The sequence below is a fragment of the Lynx rufus genome, unplaced genomic scaffold (assembly GCF_022079265.1).
Source record: "Lynx rufus isolate CCGP_SWC_20201006 ecotype Redwood Valley unplaced genomic scaffold, mLynRuf1.p SCAF_18, whole genome shotgun sequence".
Lineage (NCBI taxonomy): Eukaryota > Metazoa > Chordata > Mammalia > Carnivora > Felidae > Lynx > Lynx rufus.
Genome location: NW_025814832.1, coordinates 27,087,348 through 27,110,349, shown reverse-complemented (window position 1 = coordinate 27,110,349; position 23,002 = coordinate 27,087,348). Strand labels below are relative to the sequence as shown.

Genomic DNA, 23,002 nt, shown 5'->3' with positions numbered 1-23,002 from the left:
GCAGACATGTGACCAAGAAATAAATATTTGTTATTGCATGTTCTGAGAGCTTGTGGTTGCTTGTTATGCATCATAGCTGACTAATTCAACCATGGTGGCAATGGGAAACTAGCTTGCATGTAATTCTAGCCACATTATCTCAATTACCTAGTCTGCACACTAAAAATCAACTATTGTAAAAGGAGCCAAGAGGGAATCTTGGGATGAAGAGATATAGAGAATGAATTTCATCTAATTCAGCATTGATGATTTCTTCCATGATATCACTGAAGCAAAAATAAAACTAATTCTCCCATGAAAACAACAAAAAGCCTCCCCCTTTAAGCTCAAGATAGTAATTTTAGGACATTTGATTGGTGGTTTGCAAGTTCTTGGCCCTTTCTTTCATTTAGTGCTCAAAGAAAGTAAGTGGGGTTGACTGGACAGAATTCTTTTTCCCCCTCAAATCCAAAGGAGAAGTACAGTTCTACTCCATTAAGTAAGAATAAATTTATGGAACTCATCACAAAGGCTAAGGTATGGGGTGAAGTACAAATGAAAAACAATAAAAGGAATTAGGCAAGCACGTTATCTCACAGTGCCACAATGTATTACCAAAGGAAACTAGACTATACTTAGAACATCCTGGGAACAGGCAACCCTCACACTCCTATCCACCAATAAGCCAAGCTCTGTTGATCAGTCCTCAGAGAAACCTCTGCACTGGTACAAAGATCTTACCCAGCATGCAAGTCCCAAGCCCCTTTCGAAGTATCTGTCATTGGGACAAGACATTTCCCTAATTCTCTTCCAGTATCACTTTTAACAATGCTTACTCACTTTAAAGACTTGAGATAAAAATGCGGTAGGGGGAATGCTTGAGATGTTCTCTCTCCTGTCTGAAGGCTATGGTCTACTGAACCTGATAAACATAATACTCATGGTAGAGGCTGCTTACTGAGGAATGAGGAGACCTAGACCCCATTGTGACTGCGTGAATCCACATGACCCCTCCTGTAAGGTGAGGGGATAGGGCTATATATTCTCTATAGTCCCTTCCCAGAATCTACACATGCAATGATAATTCTGAATAAATTATTACGAAGATAAAAATTGCAGTGGATCCTTGATGAAAATTTTACAGTCACGGTAGAAGTTGAGTTTGGTTTGGAAGGAAGATGAAGGCATTCCAAGAGAATAGGGAAACAACAACCAGGGCAGGACAGCCCAGATCCTACTGGGGAAGAGCAACCAGACCACAGGTCCAGGGTGCCATGTGGTTCCCCCCTCATCTGAAAACTACAAACCTGCCTCTCCCAGAGTTGTGGTGAGTCCACAGCTCACACGAATGGCCTACACAAGAGTGCTGCTATTAACCTGTTACGGTCAGGGGCATGAGTGAAAATAAGACAGGTCATGTTTGGGTGGTAATTGAGTCCTTGAAGTCCAGGAATAAAATGCTGACTTCAAGGCCAAAGGGCAGAGTAATTAGATACTAATCTCGTTTAGAAAACACATTCTTTTCTCTCTTATGAGTTAGGAATGTTTCAAAAGGAAATTCATCAGAATTGAATCCAATGTCTAGATTTGGTGAGAATAAACAATATGAGAAAACAAAGGAATGTTTGTGGTTGTGTGCATGAAGGTGTATAAGGTAAAGTGTTAACAAACATGGTTTACTCAATGCTAAATCCTCACTTAATTGGCCAGAAGATTAACAAGAAATGACCTGTGTCATGGGGGTCATCAGGACCCGCTCAGGGTATATAAAGGCCCCAGAGCAGGAGGGAGGCATTCACACCTGACCACACCCGAATCCTCTCACCCCTCCGACCCAAACCAGCCCCAGACACCACCATGTCCGGCTCCTGCTGCGGCTCCACCTGCTCCTCCCTGGGCTGCGGGGGAGGCTGCTGCCAGCCCTGCTGCTGCCGCGACCCCTGCTGCTGCCGCCCCGTGAGCTGCCAGACCACCGTGTGCCGCCCCGTGACCTGCACCTGCCGCTGCACGCGCCCCATCTGCGAGCCCTGCCGCCGCCCCGTCTGCTGTGACCCCTGCTCCCTGCAGGAGGGCTGCTGCCGCCCCATCAGCTGCTGCCCCACGTCCTGCACGGCCGTGGTCTGCCGCCCCTGCTGCTGGGCCTCCACCTGCTGCCAGCCCATCTCTGTGCAGGCGCCCTGCTGCCGCCCCCCCTGCTGCCAGCCTGCCCCCTGCCGCACCACCTGCAGGACCTCCTGCTGCTGAGACCCCTACCATCCCTAAATAGCAACACACTGGAGCCTAAGCACCTATTCCGCATTTTAAGAAAGTGGAAAGAAAAGAAGATATTTTTCATAAGGTGACAATAGCCATTTTTACATCCTACCAGTTGGATACACAAGCAGATGTCCATCACCACCCTCAGCCAAATACCCAGGTGTCTCCATCAGCAGAAGACACCATGGATGGTAGATCTCTCTTAAAAGTCCTTGGAGTGGACTTTGCAAACCCATCCTGAACTCTGAAGGCTGCCCAAACCCTCCTCATCATCCTTTGTAATGTGCTGCTCACTTATTTTCAATAAACTAATTTTTCCCGTAAACCTCCCTGCTACCTGATTCATTCAGTAGTGCCTGTTTATTAGTGTACATAGCTGAGCAGACAAGGAATAGGAAGAAGGAAGGAAGGAGGACAAGGAAGAAGGAAGACAAGATGGAGAAGATGAGGAAGACAGAAGAGAAAAGGGAGAGGTGTTAGGAATGGAGTTTTGGAAGGTGCTGCAGGATGGCCAGGCTAGTCCTCAGACTGCTTATGTGGGTAGGAAATCTGTGCACACAAGGTTCTCCAGGGCCTGTCCTTTGCCCAGATGTCCACGTTCATGTCTCGACACCCCCCACTAAGTTTCACTTCAAGTAACACTGAACTCACAGTAACTGGCACATGCCAAGCAGTTCCCTATGTCTTTGCTTTTGTCATATTCTTGCATTTATCTGGAATATTTTTTTCATCTACTCCTACCCTCCACATTCTTCATCCACCTAACACTCAGTCATTTCCAAGATTCAGCTCAGTCTTCTCTAACAGTTCTGTCCTAACCCCTCTACCACATACACACACCTGCACATATTCATGCACTCACAGGCATGCATGTCCGCGTACACGTACACACACACACACACACACACACACACACACACACAGGCTAGGTCAGGTGCCCCTAACATGTTCCAAAAGCGATCCTATACTCATCTCCCTCCCCACAAGGCATTGTATTGAGATGATCTATTTTTCTGCCTCCAACAAAGGGGACACAATTTATAATGGCTTCAGTACTGAGCTCAATGTTTAGAATATGGTTGGTACTTGATTTCTATTGAATCAAACAAAATTAGAAGGCAATTGTCTTTATGACAAGAACTCTAAAAGGTAGGTATTTTACTTAAGGCAGAATCCTCAGCATCAGTATAACTTAACTTCTCTGACCTTCAGGTTTCTTCATCTGCCAAACGGAAAAGTTAATTCTCACCAATGTTGGTTGCTAGGAAAGTTAAATGACCTTATGTATGTAATGTGACTGGCACACAGTATTTACCAAGCACCATTCACTGATAGTCCTTGTTACACATTGGAACATTACTGTATCAAACAGGCTCAAAAGATGTGCTATTTATGACATATCATGTCACTGAAAGTGGGAGAGGATTGAGGGGAAGGCTTCTTGTTTTTTCAAGACAGTCCACATCCATTGGCAGAAACAGATTTCCTAACATAACAAAGCACACTCCTAAGGTTTAGTAAGTATAACAAAGAAGGAAGAAAAAATCCATCAGCAAATTGGAGCTGTCTCAGAATGAAAGGGCTAATGCATAGGAGAGAGTCCTAGCTTACAGGATTTATGAATAAGGGTTTGGCATCAGGAGCAATGGAGATAATACATGTATCTGATGGACTTTTCATTCCACCCTGAACCACCCAAAGAAGGCAAACAACTTAAGCTGTAAGATTACTTGGGTTAGTCTTCCCTGGCTTTAGGAAGATGGTATTTATTAGGCAGAAAAGATATGTATTTGTTAAATTCCAGAAAAAAAATTCCACCCGTTCCCTGATCATCTAGAATTTTTCCATCTAAAACATTCTCTCTTTTCAATGAATGATATCCATTTCTTTTGTCTTCTCCACTGTACAGGTTTTATGATAAACCTAGCCTATGAAGAACATCATGGACAGAAGACTCAGCCCCTTTTACAGCTGAGGAGACTGGCCCTGGCAGAGGACAGGTATTAGCTCTAAGCCCTCTTAGATCTGAATCCCTCTTTGTCTCCCCATCCTCCCCCTGCCCTTTCTCCCTCACTCTTTCCTATCCTCGTGTCTCTTACAATTGGAGGATATTTCAAAGGTCATTTTGCAGAACAGGGAACAGATATTCTGTTTTCAGAATTTTAAAATCTTCCTAACATCCAGTGGCCCCCAAACTAGCTCCTAACAACACAACCCATGAAACTATGAAGAAGAGGGTGTGTGGTTCACCATCAGAAAAAGTCATCAGCATTGCATACTGTCAGTCCAACCACAAAATCCCACAAATTATCACCATTGTGATTAACATTTACTTACTCCCACCCTTGTGGTTATGCTCTTGCAGAACATCTGGAATTCAAATAACAGGACTAAAAAAGCCCATGTGACAAAGACTAGGGACAATCTGTTGTCCAAAAAGCTTAGGCCTATTAATGTGCAAAGGAGACCACACAGCATAGGACCAGAGGCATCCCACAAAACAAAGGAAAAGCTATTTTTATAGGATTCTGAAGAATGGTAGAGTTTAAGTAAAAACACAAGAATTCACATGAGGACTGGGCTGTCACAAGGACTTAAGTCCTCTTTCTTTGAAAACTACATAGTTAAGATAAATGAGGAATGTTGTTTCTGAAAACCTCTGATCTGAAACTCTGCCTCTGGGCTGGATATTGAAGCTGCTTCTCTGTGTTAAGGTGACTAAGATCCTGTCCAGGAAATAGTGGGATTTTCACTTCTTACTGATGTGGCTTCAAATAGCAAAGTTTCTGACAGTCTATGATTTCAGGACACAGAATTTCTTAGTATTCTTTCCTTTTTGTTAGTTAAGAAATGCAGTGAGTTTACAGACATATTTCTATTCCTGACAATTTAGTCACTGTATATATTCTAAGCCAAATAACAATACACTAAACCATAAATCAAGCAAGTTCCCATTATATTTCACTAGATGGGATAGAAGTTTTGATAACTACTACTACCTGTTCAGTGGTTTGAAGTAAGAGTTGGAAAAGACTATGTCACTCATCAGTGTTTACACTCAAAGGAAGACCACAGTACTATCTATGCTTTGCCACTCTCTTATCTGTATATCTTTAGAGAAATCATTTCACAAACCTGGCCTTCCAAAAACTTTGAAGGACCATGATGGGTCACAAATTCAAAGGCCTTCAAGGACCACAGCTGGGCAGACCAAGGAGTGTATTAAAAAATGATTATATCAGGGCACCTGTGGTTCAGTCAGTTGGGCATCCGACTTCAGTTCAGGTTCATGATCTCATGGTTCATGGATCTGAGCCCCACGTCAGACTCTGGGCTGAAAGCTCAGAGCTTGGAGCCTGCTTCAGATTCTGTGTCTCCCTCTCTCTGCCCCTCTCCCACTTGTGCTCTGTCCCTCTCTCAAAAAATGAATAAACATTTTTAAAAATTTTTTAAATAAACCACACTTTGGAGAAAACTTGGTCTGCGAGTCATCAGCAACCCTTGGATAGTGTCATCCTTAAACTACCTTCCAACTATAAATTATTTTCTATACCCCCATTTTCCTTAGCTGTGGCTGAAAAAGACAAGGTTATTTTATCAGCTACCAGTACATTTAATTCCCCTGTTTTTTTCTGAAGCCAATTTCACACTTCATAAGCAAACAAATCCTCGGCCAACAGACCAAAGTATCTACTACGAAAAGATAACTGGTTCCTTTATAAATATTTTCAACGTGTTTTGTAGAACTCAATACAAGTGCTTATGGTAACACCTAGAAAGAAAGAGGGATCCCAATTTCAATTTTATTTCTAAGACCATACTCAGGGAGGGGCATTCAAAATGCATAATATGAATAAAATCCTCACTTAATTTGAACTTTTTGTCCTATGAAAAGTCTTCTGCTTTGATTACTTTATCTGCCTTTGTCTTACCCTCCTAAAATTTGTAATTGCTGTGTGATAAGAATCTACTTGGAACTTAATCTTCTTCTTCCCTTTCCCTCTCCACTCATAAATAGTACTGTTTACATAGTAAGAGTCTTTAGAAGTGACTCTGATTTATAAGCCAAGTGAGTTACTAAACAATATCACGCCAGTGGCTCTGGTGATTATTTTCTTACAAGCGAAGTGAAGCACTGTGTTGTTTTCCAGAAGCACTGGACCATTCTTCCCATAGCACAATGAGTACACATCTCCTTTCATGAGTCATTTGGTGTTTTAGAAATTCTTGCTTCATCTCAAGGTCAATCAGAAACCAGGCCTGTGACCTCAGGAACACTACAGTCTTGCACTGAGTCATGGGTGGTGAACAAGACAAACAAGAGGAAAGTGTGATGGCGTCAACACTGGATTCTTCACACTTTCAACTTGTCACGTGGCATGGTCTGGAAGGTTTGGTTATTCCGTGGGTAATTTTTTGGATGATATAATTCATCAAGTATTCATTTCAAGGAAGAAAGCAGACAGGTGGAAAGGAAAGCATCCTTCCATGATGGGAACTGCTGCCTCAGCAACTGAATCCACCAATCTAGAGATCAATGGGCAGCCACAACTCCAGGAAACAACCAGTGTCATGGAGGTCATCAGGACCCGCTCAGGGTATATAAAGGCCCCAGAGCAGGAGGGAGGCATTCACACCTGACAACACCCGAATCCTCTCACCCCTCCGACCCAAACCAGCCCCAGACACCACCATGTCCGGCTCCTGCTGCGGCTCCACCTGCTCCTCCCTGGGCTGCGGGGGAGGCTGCTGCCAGCCCTGCTGCTGCCGCGACCCCTGCTGCTGCCGCCCCGTGAGCTGCCAGACCACCGTGTGCCGCCCCGTGACCTGCACCTGCCGCTGCACGCGCCCCATCTGCGAGCCCTGCCGCCGCCCCGTCTGCTGTGACCCCTGCTCCCTGCAGGAGGGCTGCTGCCGCCCCATCAGCTGCTGCCCCACGTCCTGCACGGCCGTGGTCTGCCGCCCCTGCTGCTGGGCCTCCACCTGCTGCCAACCCATCTCTGTGCAGGCGCCCTGCTGCCGCCCCCCCTGCTGCCAGCCTGCCCCCTGCCGCACCACCTGCAGGACCTCCTGCTGCTGAACCACCCATTGAGAAGCGTTCCCAGGTGTTCAGAAACATGTGAACACTCTTTCCCACCCCAAGGGATCAGATGAGATACGTCCCTTGCAAACTACCTGCTCTTCAACAACTAACAACAGTAGCTGTCTATCCTTTTTCCCACATAATTACCCAGTTAATCCTGGCCCTCTTTGACAATCTTTAGAAACATCCCAGCTTTCCTCATTTGAATTCCTGGCCTGAAAGAAAATGAGTGAACAAAGATCAAAGTTCTTCTTGAATGAAGCTCTATTCCACTGACTCATCATCACATCTCTACTATTTCAAGATGGGATAATTTTCCAGGATATCATTACATTTGTGCTGGGGTTTCACATGGTAAAATAATAAAAATTTTATCTCTGGGAAGCAAACGTGTTTCTCTTTATTGTTTATTAATCTTCAAAAGCTTTTTTAGCTTAAGGTATGGTATGCAGAATCAGAAGAACCAAAGGAAGAAGGATTTTTTCAAGGGCCTTTTTTTTTTTTTTTTTTTTTAGCTTTAGGAACAATTCAGGTGCAAGGTCTATAATTTTAATAGTAGTTCAAATAATACAGAATATCTCATGGGAGGCACCTTCATATCTGAAGTCACAAGTTTTGTGGTGATGCTGAGGAAATAAGACTACAGCGGTTTCTCTAATCATGAACTTGACCCATGAATCATCCCCATACATGTGATAAGGGGGAGGAAGCCTAAGTCAGAGCTATGTTTATACCCTGATTTAGGAAACTGTACCATGATTAATATTAGTTGGTACCTGGGAATGCTGAACCACTGAAGGCCTAGGCTGGAAGAACCACTCTCCCATCTTTCCCAAGGCTCCCCTCCAGCACCACTATGGTCAATTCTTTTTTTAAATGTTTACTTATTTATTTCAAGAGAGAGCTTGATGTGGGGCTTGATCTCACAAACCATGAGATCATGACCTGAGCCAAAATCAAGAGTCAGACGCTTAACTGACTGAGCCACCCAGGTACCCCTGGCCAATTCTGATTATAATAAGGTCACTGCTGCTGGGAAGAGAAGGAGATATGTAGCTTAGCTGGAACAATTCTAAATTAGAACTCCAAATCACTTTACCATTAAAACAATGCCAATGTAGTTGAAAGATTAAACATTAATCCACACTGGATATGCTTTTGTTGTTGTTAAACACTTAGGCTGGTCAGTAAACCAACCACTGGTGTTTTTCTGAGAAATACACATTGAGTTCCCAGCATATAATCTAAAGGGGTTTTTGGAATGTGTTGCTTGTCTGCTTGGGCATATCTACCTGCCCAGAGAGAGGAGGCAAGCCAGGTAAGCTTTGTGAAGTCCTGGAACTTGACTGACTTTGTCCACCACTGGATTCCCACTGACATGCACCATGTTTGGCACGCAGGATTTTAATCAAAATTTGCTGAATGACTGAATAAGTTCTACAGGGTTAGAGGAGAGAAAAACATCTTCATCCCTCATTGATTTTCTCCTCATGCTGGACTCGTGCATTCTTACAATAAAATAAATAAGCTTTCTCATGAAGGAAAGTACTTTTCTTGAAATACAGTAAAAATTTCTCAACAAGAATCCCATTGTGTTCAAAACATCTGCATACACAATGGTTTTCTCTTTAGTAAGGGTTTGATGGTTTACTGGTAGATGGGCTCACAAATCCAGTTTCTTTCTACATGTTCTTGAACACCATTTTTAAAAGTCTCTAACTACATTGTTTTCCTCCTCTCAGAATTTTCCTGGTTAGCCTTCTAGAAAATTCCTATTCTTATAATATATTCTCAGATGTGGAATGCTTTGTGTACTCCCAAGCTCCTCATTATTATGAGATTGTGTTTGTTTCCCCAGTAACTCCATGCCATGGTTAGCCACAGTGGCTGATGAAGATCTGGGTAAGCCAGCAAGGGACTATGCAAGTAGAATGATCAAGAAGGAGGCCTGCACTACAGTCTTCAATCACAGACCTAGAACAGACTTAGTTGTAAAGCAAAAGGTCAGAACCAAGGAAATCCAAAGGCAGAGTCTATAAAATGGCCATGTGACATGATTTTCCTACAGTCCTGAGAATCACAACAACTGAGAATCACAACTGCTCTGTAAGCAGGAATATGCTCAAGTGTAATACATGGGGAAACAATGGAGCAAGACACTGGGATAAGACAACGTGGGCCTGGAGGTCACCTTTGGCTGGGATCACTACCTGGGGGCTCTGTTATGCTGGCCGACCACAACCTTTATCCAGATGGTAGGGTAGGGACCAAGGGCAGGCTGCCCCCAAATGGGCCACTTTGGTGTAAACATTCTTTTGAGTTAAATCCAATCAAAACCCAACAGATTCAAGAAACATTCTTTACCTCTCCCTCAACTACCTGTCTCTACCAGGAAGAAAGCTATTAACAGAGATTCCTCTTTATCTAAAAAACTTATCTGAATAATAGGGCAACCTTCGCTTTCTAAACATCTCCTCCCACCTTCCTGCTAATGGTCTTTCTCCCCTTTGTATCCTCAGACCCTCACCCCTCTCCTTAGCTCATATAAGTATCATGTTGCCTCACTATCTTTGAAATTTCCATAGCTATATGGATTCCCCATAAGTATTCTACTGAATTTTATTTTCTCCTGTTAATCTGTCTCATGTCATTTTTTTTTCTTAGTCCAGGTAGAAGGACCTTAAAGGGTAGAGTAAATTCTTCTTTCTCAACAGTGGGTTTGTTCATAGTGCTCCATAACCACTCAATTATGTCCAACTTTGATGTTATCTCCTTATGGTATGTTTTGGAATTTTTAGAAGGCTCTTTGGGAGATAATTCTTTGAATTCCTGAGGATACTGGGAAGACACAGAGTCTTTTCAGATAACTCTAAAAATCAGCCATTTCACAAATACCATTTATTTTAAACATAAATTCACTGTTAAAATTCCTAAATAAAACAGACATTCCTTAATGACAGGGAATATGGTAACCACAGTTCCATTCTTCAGCTCCTTGGGCTTACTAATAATGTTCCCACAGGTTGTTTTTGCAGTCAGTATTGGCTCCAACAGTAGTAGGTGTATGACCTTAGGCAAGTCACTTCTCTGATCCCTTATGTGTAAAATGAGGAATTCAACAATACCTATCTCATAGGATTATTGTGAAGAGTAAGTTAGTACATTTATTTCTTTTAGCAAAGTACTTAGATACTAGAACTCAGTGATACTGGTCATCATGAAGATTAAAAATGAAATTCATCATGGTTTAGAAAGCTTAACTCACAGTAACAGAGAGCAGAACAGTAGTTACCAGAGGCTGGTTTTATATTCTACATTTTGTACATAAGGAACCAGGTAAGTGACTTGCCTAAAGTCATATGCCTAATAATGTTGGAGCCAATACTAATGGGGTATGTGAGGGCGGAAGGAGATAATTAAGAAAAAAAAAAAAAAAGAAATTACAGTGGTGGTTGCCAGGGACTGAAAAGAAGGGTACATGGGGAGTTGTGGTTTAATGGGCACAGAATTCAGTTTTGCAAGATGAAAAGAGTTCTAGAGATAGATGGTGCTGATGGTTCACAATAATATGAATGGACTTAATACCCTGACTGTACACTTAAAAATGATAAGATAGTAAATTTTACATTATATGTATTTTACCAAAATTTTAAAAATTGGAAAAACAACCCACTGATAAGATGATAAGATGCATTCCTGTAGCTACAAAAAGTACACAGCAAAACTCTTCTTTTATTCACAGACCATGCCTTTGCAAATAGTCTCACATTACTTTTCTGAACTTGTTTTGTCCAGGAAGCTTAGTGGTAGAAATGGACACTCACAACTTGGGGAATTCACTTCCACTATCAGTAAGTGAACCTAAGGGCATGACAGCTATTCTGTGCTATCGAAACATCAATTGGCAAAACATCACTGAATTCTGAAGATAATTGGAAACTCTGAAGTTAGGGTCATTAAGTTCATATTTGAACCATAAATAGCAAAATATAATGGGTTTCCCTCAAATAAGGAAAGCAAATGGTCTTTCATGAGTCCCTGAGCACCTAAAAAAAAATGTCTAGGGAGCTTACTAATTTACCAGTGCCATTTCAGAAAGAATAAACACAAATAAGGCAATCACCTGTGTCGTGGAGGTCATCAGGACCCGCTCAGGATATATAAAGGCCCCAGAGCAGGAGGGAGGCATTCACACCTGACAACACCCGAATCCTCTCACCCCTCCGACCCAAACCAGCCCCAGACACCACCATGTCCGGCTCCTGCTGCGGCTCCACCTGCTCCTCCCTGGGCTGCGGGGGAGGCTGCTGCCAGCCCTGCTGCTGCCGCGACCCCTGCTGCTGCCGCCCCGTGAGCTGCCAGACCACCGTGTGCCGCCCCGTGACCTGCACCTGCCGCTGCACGCGCCCCATCTGCGAGCCCTGCCGCCGCCCCGTCTGCTGTGACCCCTGCTCCCTGCAGGAGGGCTGCTGCCGCCCCATCAGCTGCTGCCCCACGTCCTGCACGGCCGTGGTCTGCCGCCCCTGCTGCTGGGCCTCCACCTGCTGCCAGCCCATCTCTGTGCAGGCGCCCTGCTGCCGCCCCCCCTGCTGCCAGCCTGCCCCCTGCCGCACCACCTGCAGGACCTCCTGCTGCTACTAAGTGCATCATCACTAAGGGTCCCCAGTAGATGGTGTGGGGTCCATTCTGCTCTTAACTTCAAGACAGAACAACATGCCTTTTCCTGAGAAGCCCATTTCTCATCTCTTCAGTCTGGCTCAGAGTAGGCCTTGGAGCCCCCTTTTCAGACTGACTACCGAGGAAGAGTACCTTGTCCTCTCAGGACCCCAGTCTAACTCCTCAATTATGTCTTCTGTTTTCTAATAAACTTAGTATTTCCAGCATAGAAATCATGGTCTTTGTGATACTTCCTCCCAGTAGGTTCTTTCTGTTTTGTCCAGAGATATTCAAAGCAAGATGCAGAATGATCCTCTCAAATTGTTCTCTGAAATAACCTAACTCTGGGTAGTTTCCTTATTATCCTTGTAAGTGGCATTTATAAGGCATAGTTGCCAAGTGAGAAAAGTGGACATGGCTGTATCTTCATCACATGTGCTCACAATTCCAGACATGCCAAACATCTGAGAGATGTCCTTTAACAACACCCAGTGAGGAGGCTGCATCTGAGCTGACACACCCACCCCTGGTCCAAGGGTTCATTCACTGACCTGACACCTGTTCTAAGCACAATTTAGGAAACTCAGTATGTTAGACGTGGAAATAACCTTAGGCAACATCTGGCCAAACCCATGTTTTTAAAGCTGAAGAGCGATGAGTAATGGATGATTAAATTAAGTTTCTTCCTAATATAGTTATAATCGCTGATGTTTAGAAAAGACCTAGGAGAATGCGAACCCCCTGACATTAAGCCCTTAAGTCAAACACTTCATCTTAATATGGTAGGAGACATGTTCTTCTGCCCAGAAGAACTCAGGTCTTCTCTGGCCAAGAGTAACTGCAGCTTCAGATAATGCGCTCCTTTCTATGCATTAAACATCTGGCAGTTATTTTGAAAGTTATTTGCGGTGTCAACTCTTGTGGGTATTTAATCCACACTGGCTCTCAAGAGCTGATTATCTTTGTACTCAGCAACTGGGCAGTAATGGCATTTTCCAAGAAAATTAATCAATCACTGTCAATCTTCACCTGTTTGTTGAACATCTATGAATAAGACACTGAGTGGAGACCATCCTGAGGAAACATGAAAGAATAAAAGAATAAAATATGCTTCAAAGAGGTTATAATCCATTTAGGGAGATAAGGTATAAATAAGAAAAAAAAAGTCAAACAGTACATAATATAAGCAACATAAATATAGAAGAAATGCCATAAGTAGTTAAAAATAGTTTAAGATTATAAACTTACTAGGAAACGTGATGCAATTGTCTTGTCCCATATTTAAGTTAAAATTAAGCAAGTTGTAAAATATTAAACTATTTTGTGAGAAAAAATGTATTCTGCATGTCTATGTGTGCTTATGCCTAAAACGTATTTAAAACATTATGTGGGAGTGCCTGGATGGCTCAGTTGGTTAAGTGACTGACTCTTGATTTTGGCTCAGGTCATGATCTCATGGTTTGTGGGGTCGAGCCCTGCACTGGGCTCTGAGCTGGTGGCGTGGAGCCTGCTTGGGATTCTCTCTCTCCCTCTCTCTCCGTGTCCCTCCCCAACTCACATGTGCACTCTTTCTCTCTCTCTCAAAATAAGTAAACATTAAAAGAAAAATTTAAAAAATAAAATAAACAAAATGCAACAAAATCTAAGAGTAATTGGGGATAATACTCATTTTCTTCTTGGTATTTTTCTTAATTATATCATTTAAAATGAACATATATTTTATTTTTAGTGGAATGTACTATCCAAAACCTGTATTTATTTTGGGAAAAACATTTAAACCTTACTCTTGATTGTGCTCTGCTTTTAAAAACCTACCTATGAGAATCTAAGTGGATTTAAAGCAGATAATTACACAGCAGCCAACTGTACTCATATGAAGTATTTTATTATCTATAGAAGAGTGTACCACTATGCTATATATAGTGGACTTCTCTGATACCTCCAAACTCTGATCAAATTATTAAACACTGATTCATATTTTAACTTTTCAGGATCATCTCAATTGCATAAAATAAGGTATGCAATTTGATATGTTCCAAATTAAGAACTTTAAAAAATTGTTAGCTGTTTCAAATTATAGGTATTATTAATTTTCTCCCTTTGTATGAAGAATTGATAATTAAGAACATAAGACACTATTTTCCATGTTAAAATTTGTTCATAACGTTATTGTTGAATGATAGTGTTAAATAAAGCCCTAGCATTAGTAATACAAAATACGTTGCCCATCACCACCAGGAACCTGTCTAAATCAGTTTTAAGGCTTTTTTTAAAAAGGATGTTTTTCTAAGAACTCACTGTGTGATGCAAAGACTGTGGGGTTCTCGGTAAGGTTCAGGCCACAAATCCGACACGTATTCTCCTTATAGTTTCTTCAACAATAACCTAACTCCCCTTCCCAGAAATTGGTGTTCAAAAGAGGGAGCTGTATAACTCCCTTCCAGGTATTTTTATTTTATTTAATGTTATTAGTGAAACTCTCCACTGGATAATCTTATTTAGTGTACAGTCTGTGGTTACTTGGCAGAGAAAGCCATTTGCCATATATGTTCATCTTTATTCTAAGTTCAAAATTTAGAGTTTACAAGGCACCCACATAACAGGACTTTTTAAAATATATTTATTTACTTAACAAACACAAGGCAGTTGCTAAGCGCCAGGCACTGTTCTTAGTGCTTACAAATATTAGCTTATTTACTGTTCACAACAACCTGGGTGTGTACTATCATTACTCATGGCCCAAGGACACACAGCCAGTAAATGGCAAAGTTTTCAATGAATGTTGTCTGATTTTAGAATAAGTAGCATTAAAAAAATACCATAGGACTTGCCACCAATGTCAAATCACAGAGCTCTGTGGCACGAATTACAGAAACACAACCCCTATTTTCTCTGCCTAGAGATGAAGTTTATGGGCTGAGGATGAGCATCTTAGACTGAATAGCACCAGAACTGCTTATTGAGGGACTCACGCACTCTTTGTGGATCTTTACGAAGAGGAAAAAAAATCTCTTTGGAACAATTTGGAATCAGAAGTGTTCAGAGTAGGGGTGCATGGGTGGCTCAGTCAGCTGTGTCTGACTCTTGATATTGGCTCAGGTCATGACCTCATGGCTCATGAGATCGAGCCCCGTGTCAGACTCTGTGCTGATAGCACAGACCCTGCTTGGGATTCTCTCTCTCTCTGCCCCTCCCCCACTCATGTGTGCTTTTGCTCGCGCTCTCTCTCTCTCAAAATAAATAAACATTAAAAAAAAGAAATGTTTAGAGAAATTAGTCTTGTTAACTAAGTTGAGGTTTTATGTATCTCTCAAAGAGGCCCCCTTTGCACAAAATGTTATCATCATGAATACCCCCAACAACATGAAAAGTTGACTGAGACAGTATGGCTTGAAAAGAGCTAAGCATAAGTAACGAAAGTAAAAATCAGCAAGTGGGACTACATTGAACTAACAAGCTTCTGCAGAGCAAAAGAAACAATGAACAAAATGGAAAGGCAAATGGGAGAAAGCATTTGCAAACCAAGTATATATCCAATAAGGGGTTAATATCCAGAATATGCAAGGAACTCCTATAACCCAATAATAAAAACAAAAACAGAAAGCAAAACAAACAAACAAACAAAAAAAAACAATTTGATTGAAAAATAGGCAGAGGACCTGAACAGACATTTTCCCAAAGAAAACATACAGATGGCCAACAGAGTGCTTGACATCAGTAATCATCAGGGAAATGCAAATCAAAACCACAATGAGGTATCACCTCAACCTGTTAGAATGGCTAATATCAAAAAGATAAGAGAGAATACTGGTGAAGGAGAAAAGCGAACCCTGGTGCACTGTTGGTAAGAATATAGTTTGGCACAGCTACAGTGGAAAAGGGTACAGAGATTCCTCAAAGAATTAGAAATAGAACTACCATATGACCCAGCAATCCCACTTCAGGGTATACATCCAAAGGACATAAATTCATGATCTCAAAGAGATATCTGCACTCCCATGTTCACTAAAGCATTAGTTCACAATAACCAGGGTATTAAAACAACCTAAATGTCCAATGACACATGAATGGATAAAAAAAATGTGATTATATGTGTATACACACAGAGCATACATATATATGAATGATATATATGATGCATGTGTGTATTCCAAGAGAAGTCTTGCAATAGTTGTGTTTTGCATATATATTTATATAAATATATATGTAAATATATAAATATATATGTAAGTATATAAATATATATGTAAATATATAAATATATATGTAAATATATAAATATATATGTAAATATGTATATAAGTATATGTAAATATATATAAATATATATAAAAATATATAGTGAAGTATTAACCATAAAAAAAGACTAAAACCTTACCAATTCCAACAACACAGATGGACCTTGAGGAACTATACTGAGTGCAGTAAATCATAAAAACACAAATATTGCATGATGTCACTTATATTTGGAGTCAAAAATATCGAACTCATACAGAGTAGAAAAGTGGTTGTCAGGGACTGAGAGGTAGAAGAAATGGGAAGATTTTGGTCAAAGGATATAAATTGTCCGTTATAAGATGAAAAATTTCCAGGGATCTAATGTACAGCACGGAGACTACAGTTAATAATATATTGTATATTTGAAAGCTGCTAGGAGATGGGGCACCTGGGTGGCTCAGTTGGTTGAGCGTCCGACTTCGGCTCAGGTCATGATCTCATGGTCTGTGAGTTCAAGCCCCGCGTCGGGCTCTGTGCTGACAGCTCAGAGCCTGGAGCCTGCTTCCGATTCTGGGTCTCCCTCTCTCTCTGACCCTCCCCCGTTCATTCTCTGTCTCTCTCTGTCTCAAAAAAAATAAACATTTAAAAAAAAATTTTTTTAAATAAAAAAAAAAGCTGCCAGTAGAGTAGGGCTCTAATGTTCTCACCATGAAAACAATAATAAGATGATAATTATGCAAGGTGGGAGAAGGATGTGTAGCCTTACTGCAGCAAGCACTGTGCAATATATAATGCATCACGTCATCACAATGCACACTTGAAGCTTACGCTATGTTGTATGTCACTTTTATCTCAATGAAGCTGGGAAAAAGAACAAAAAAAGGGCAGAATACACAAGTTTTTATCTAGGCTCTGGTTACTGCTTTGAAAAAAATCATGTGTCTATGGACCAGAGAAAGAACGTGAAACATGAGAGAGTCGAATGTCCTCATGATGTGACTGTGCTTCATTTCTCCCTCCTCTGTTTCCCTGATTATGACTATATGTTCAGTCGGTTTACATTCCTTTTAAGGTTTTGAAATTATGTTCAAAATTCCACTTGGGGAGCTTTAGCTCCTGGGGCCTGAGGCACATTCTTCTGAACGATGGGAATGATCCTAAGTGACCCAAAACCCTATCTGGTGCATAGCAACAGGAGAAAAGCTGTAAAGTAATGAGACTGTTCCCCCCATGCATTTCCCCAAACGCTTCTGGTGACCCTTCCCTAAGAAGCATGTCCCTCACATTTCCAGCAGTGCTGCCACCGAACAGCTGGGCAGCCTCTCACATACCTCCTCTGATCAATGTGTTGTGTATGTCTGCAATGCTGGTTAAAAACCTCCATCTTATCACTTCTTAGTCACAGTACCCATGTCAAGGTATATTAAGAAAAAACTTCCCATTATATGATTCTCTAGCTTACACACAAGAAAGGCAAATATAGAAAATGTCATGTGTCAGAGATGAAAAATCAATATGCTATGAGCAGAAGGCCCATAGCTGCTCAAAGCTGAGCTGAAGAAAAAAATGGAAGGCAGCCTTGGGTGTTTTATTCCAATACTTACTTGGTTTACAAAAATAACCTTTTATCTTTCCCATACAAATATCAGAGCTACAGTCTTATTCAAAGTACATGCATTCCATTGTATCAAGTGATATGTAAATAAAGTCCCAAGGAGTCCACATGTGAAGACATGTCTAACACCCGTCTGATTAACATGTAGGTTTCTCAGGGCATCTCCTAGGGGTCAAGGACAGGATCCACTCAGTTCTCTAGAAACCGCTGTATGTTTAATTTCTTTCATTTCTTTTAAAACTTGCGGTTCCTTTAGGACCATTTTGCCCAGGATTCATCAGGTGCTATCTACCCAAAATAAGCATCAAGAGTTGCTATCACCTCAAATGACTGAGTGCTTAGATTTTGATGATGAACAGCATGAATATATCCATATTTAGGAATGCAACAGAGTTCTTTAATGAGATCATGAGTATGTCACAAGCAATGCAATCATTAGTCAAAACAAAACTGTACTCAATTGGCCAAAAGATAAATGGGGGTGGGGGTCATCAGGACCCGCTCAGGGTATATAAAGGCCCCAGAGCAGGAGGGAGGCATTCACACCTGACCACACCCGAATCCTCTCACCCCTCCGACCCAAACCAGCCCCAGACACCACCATGTCCGGCTCCTGCTGCGGCTCCACCTGCTCCTCCCTGGGCTGCGGGGGAGGCTGCTGCCAGCCCTGCTGCTGCCGCGACCCCTGCTGCTGCCGCCCCGTGAGCTGCCAGACCACCGTGTGCCGCCCCGTGACCTGCACCTGCCGCTGCACGCGCCCCATCTGCGAGCCCTGCCGCCGCCCCGTCTGCTGTGACCCCTGCTCCCTGCAGGAGGGCTGCTGCCGCCCCATCAGCTGCTGCCCCACGTCCTGCACGGCCGTGGTCTGCCGCCCCTGCTGCTGGGCCTCCACCTGCTGCCAGCCCATCTCTGTGCAGGCGCCCTGCTGCCGCCCCCCCTGCTGCCAGCCTGCCCCCTGCCGCACCACCTGCAGGACCTCCTGCTGCTACTAAGTGCACGGTCTAGAACAAGCAATCAACCTTCTGAAAGAGTCATACTCCTTTCTCTACCTAAGAAACCTCCTGCCCTAAATCATCAAGACCCCAAGTCAACCAGGGTTTGAATGGAGATCCAGGCTTACCTGTTAAGACTTGGGGTGTTCTCAAGTCTTTGTAACAGTATCAACTCCCTTCTTCCCACCTTAGATCTTAGGTCTTGTGGCATGTTTGTTTTCTAATAAACTTCTCTTCTTTGGCCTAGCAAACCCATATTTCGTTTTTCTTATTTATTCTAACGTTTTTCACTAATTTTAAATATAACGAAATGTACTGCCTACCATCTGCAAGTCACAGACTGTATGGTATACAATAGAAATTAAAGTGAGTTAAAAATATTCCCCTCTTCAAGAAACTTCTAGGGAGATAAATGAAATTCACGATAATGCACCTAAAAATTAGAAAATGAAAAAAAAAGTACAACATACTTCGGTGTATCAAAATATCACTACTGACTAGGGAGAACAAGAAAGACCAAAAAGGAAGCTAGCATTTTACAGAAGTTAAGATTTCAGCATGCAGATCTAAAGGAAGATGTCATTTTCACTGGTAACGGTATGCACTAAGGTATAGAAAGAGGGCTTGTTCAGAGGATACTTTGGCTGGGAACACAGGATACATGTAGAATAACAGCGGAAGATAAATTTGGGAAGTGTGTGTGCTTTGAATAGTAACCAAAGTAGTATGCCCTTAATGCAGTAAATACTAAGGAGTTATTGAAACCCTTGGGGCAACTGAATGGCATGACAGGCATTGGGCATCAGGATGATTCCTATGGTAGTTGTTTATCAAAAAGGAAGGCCAAAGGCTAGACAATATAATGGCTATACAGAAACAAGTCAAGAGGCCACTGAACTGGTCCAAGCGATACACAGTACGAGCTGAACTAGGACGATAGCCATGGAATAAAGAAGACATAAAGAGTATGTCAGACATAGAAACCCAGAAGGCATATTACCTAATATGAATGTGGGAAACAAAAAACAATTAAGAATCAAATGTGTTATTGCAGCTCTAGGGAAAACTCCTCTGATCAGAAGACACTTAAAAGAATCTTAACATATTTATACTTATTTACTGTGTGTTTAAAGTTACTACTCCATAGCATTTCTGCCTGTAGCTACTATTTCTATTCTTGGACTATTATAGAACATTTTTTGAAAAAGGAGACAAAGAGGGTTTTTTTTTTTAATGTTTATTTACTTATTTTGAGAGAGAGAGAGAGCACAGGCAAGGGGCAGAGATAGAAAGAGGGACAGAGAGAATCCCAAGTAGGATCCATGCTGTCAGCACAGAGCCCAATGTGGGGCTCAATTCCACGACACTGAGATCATGACCCAACCTGAAATCAAGAGTCAAAAACTTAACCAATTGAGCCATCCAGGCACCCTGAGACAAAGAGTTTTAAGAATTAATTGCTCCTGGAAAATAGCATTGTATAAAATAAAGTAAAACAGCTATAACTGATGTAGGAAGGAGAGACAGGAGTTTTATACCCTGCTCTGCTGGCTGTGTACTGTCTGACTAAAGCAAGTCATTAAAATTTCCAAAAGGCAGCCACTCCTAGACTCAGTAGTATTCTAACATCAGCAAATGCTGAAAGGAAATAAAAACCAGTCTGGGGGCACCTGGGTGGCTCAGTTGGTTAAGCGTCCCACTCTCGATTTCAGCTCAGGTCATGATCTCACAGTTCATGAGATCAAACCCCTCATTGGGCTCTGCACTCACAATGCAGAGCCTGCTGGGGATTCTCTTTCTCTTTCCCTCTGCCCCTCACCTGCTTGTGCTCATAGGCCTCTCCCTCTCTTTCTCTCTCAGAATAAATAAACACTTTCAAAAAAGCAGTCCGTATTACAACATCACTGTTCCAATTTAAAACTATGAGGATGGATGGTAATATATTTGACTCTTTTCCTTGATTCAGCCCCCCTATCAGTATTATAATGATTCATAAACTGGAGCAAGATATGAAGCAGACAGACTGAATCTGGCTTTCTGCACAACCCTTTAGTGCTCTGGGTAAAATATGATGACTTAATAAACATTTGCTATTTATAAAAACAATGATGTCAGTACCTATACAATTAAATGTTTGGACAGATGATTTACTAAGTTTTTGATCTCTGACATTTGAGGATTCCTTCAACCATTTTTCAACTTCATACCTACAGTCATGGTTATCACATGACATGAACATCTTTCTTGACACTGGCATGAATCACATTCTAATGTAATTCTCTCGCTGTACAAACCAATACCTCCATCTCATAAAAAGCTAACTATGTGAGTGTTAGTTTTTATTCAAGATGTGATGTTTTTATTCAAGATTGGAAGGAAGGGACAAACCTACCACAAGTAACAATAATAGGCTCTTTGGCCACCACTTTTTTTTTCATTCCCCCAATATAACCCTAAACAGCAAATGGAAAATGATTTTCTTTATTTTGGCAACCACCAAAATTATTTCAAATTTGTTTTGCTGAAATTTATACCCAGTTCTCTGGCTGTGTACTGTGCAAATGGAGCAAGTCACTAACTTCTCCAAAATATAGCCATTCCTAGACTCAACAGTATTCTAACATCAACTCATGCTGAGGGGAAATTAAAAGTGGTCCATACCACAACATCAACCCATTTACACTTATACCTTAAGTGCAAAGTACACTTAATCTCTTTTCACTTATACCTATTGGATGATATCTGACCATCCATTTCCTACCTTGCCTTATAAACACTGTGATCCAGAAGAAGCATTTCTTAACTTCTACTTTTTCTCTTAGTGATTCCCCTTCATAAATTGGATTGTCATGCTCTTTGGTCTAACATCCTTTCATAGGACACAGAGTGTAGTTACATAAAATGACATAAACTGAAGACAAATCCCACCTTTGAGAAATAAATACAGTCTAGATAATCCACAGACCAGTGATTTTTATCTTTCATAGAAAAATATAAATTACTCTTAAAATTTTGCGAGATATTTTCCTAATTGCTGGTTATCAATTTTAGCCCTTCTTTTAAATTCAGGCTAATAAAATATCCACAGTAAGTTGCAATGGAACAGTTTTTGTTCTATGTATCCTCCTGAGTGGTGTTTTCTCAAGTATGAATGTGTGGAGTTCAGGAGAGATCACTGAAATTGGAGACCATTTTCTGGAAACTAAATGCATTTCTATTAATGTGAAGTTTATCAGAGTTTCTATCTGTCTGATTATAGAGACTATAATCTTATTAATCATATATAATGGAAAATAGTCTTACATAAATAGCAGTCAATTGTTAACATTTTTTCCCGGAGACTTGAATTTTGGTAAATATGACCCCCAAATTGTGTCATCTTATCAGTGAGAGTCACTTGGTCAGGTGATGTGACCATAAATGCAGAATGGAAGCTGAGACTTGAGGAAAAATTACAGCATTGTGTGGAAATGAAACAACAACATTTCTACCAAGGATGGACACGTTTAGTGAGTATTAGCTTAGCAATAAAGGAAAAACTAATTTGGGGATGTAGTTAAAATAACAGTATTTGAACAATCAAAGGGCTCTGGAAAAGCTTGTTTAAGGAGTAACAGGATAAAAATGCTGTCCATCACAAAACAGGAACTGGCCAAGGCCTATAAAAGGCCCAACGTGGAAGTGACCAGCAAAACACAAAAAACTTCTCTTAGCAACCCAACTCTCAGCCCAGCTCCTGACACCATGGCCTGCTGCTCCACTAGCTTCTGTGGATTTCCCACCTGCTCCACCAGCGGGAACTGTGGCTCCAGCTGCTGCCGGCCCAACTGCTGCCAGGACAGCTGCTGCCAGCCCAGCTGCTGCCAGCCCAGCTGCTGCCAGAACAGCTGCTGCCAGCCCACCTGCTGCCAGCCCAGCTGCTGCGGGACCGGCTGTGGCACTGGTGGCGGCCAGGAGGGTGGCTGCGGAGCCGTGAGCTGCCGCGTCAGGTGGTGCCGCCCTGACTGCCGCGTGGAGGACACCTGCCTGCCCCCCTGCTGTGTGGTGAGCTGCATACCCCCCACCTGCTGCCAGCTGCACCACGCCCAGGCCTCCTGCTGCCGCCCGTCCTACTGTGGACAGTCCTGCTGCCGCCCCGCCTGCTGCTGCTACTGCTGCCAGCCCACCTGCTGTGAGCCCACCTCCTGCCAGTCCACCTGTTGA

General features: G+C 42.0%; 5 protein-coding genes across 5 annotated transcripts; all 5 read left to right on the top strand.

Moving 5' to 3' along the window:
- Nucleotides 1-1,836: 1,836 nt before the first annotated feature.
- LOC124512783 (keratin-associated protein 2-3) lies at nucleotides 1,837-2,223 on the top strand. Its single transcript, XM_047080391.1, has one exon. The coding sequence runs from the start codon at nucleotides 1,837-1,839 to the stop codon at nucleotides 2,221-2,223; it is 387 nt and encodes a 128-aa protein (XP_046936347.1).
- A 4,705-nt stretch (nucleotides 2,224-6,928) lies between these two features.
- LOC124512782 (keratin-associated protein 2-3) lies at nucleotides 6,929-7,315 on the top strand. The gene has a single exon (XM_047080390.1). It carries the CDS (start codon nucleotides 6,929-6,931, stop codon nucleotides 7,313-7,315), a length of 387 nt encoding a protein of 128 aa, XP_046936346.1.
- A 4,254-nt stretch (nucleotides 7,316-11,569) lies between these two features.
- LOC124512785 (keratin-associated protein 2-3-like) lies at nucleotides 11,570-11,959 on the top strand. The gene has a single exon (XM_047080393.1). The coding sequence runs from the start codon at nucleotides 11,570-11,572 to the stop codon at nucleotides 11,957-11,959; it is 390 nt and encodes a 129-aa protein (XP_046936349.1).
- A 6,450-nt stretch (nucleotides 11,960-18,409) lies between these two features.
- LOC124513083 (keratin-associated protein 2-3-like) lies at nucleotides 18,410-18,799 on the top strand. The gene has a single exon (XM_047080838.1). It carries the CDS (start codon nucleotides 18,410-18,412, stop codon nucleotides 18,797-18,799), a length of 390 nt encoding a protein of 129 aa, XP_046936794.1.
- Nucleotides 18,800-22,543: 3,744 nt separating this feature from the next.
- LOC124513082 (keratin-associated protein 9-3-like) lies at nucleotides 22,544-23,002 on the top strand. Its single transcript, XM_047080837.1, has one exon. It carries the CDS (start codon nucleotides 22,544-22,546, stop codon nucleotides 23,000-23,002), a length of 459 nt encoding a protein of 152 aa, XP_046936793.1.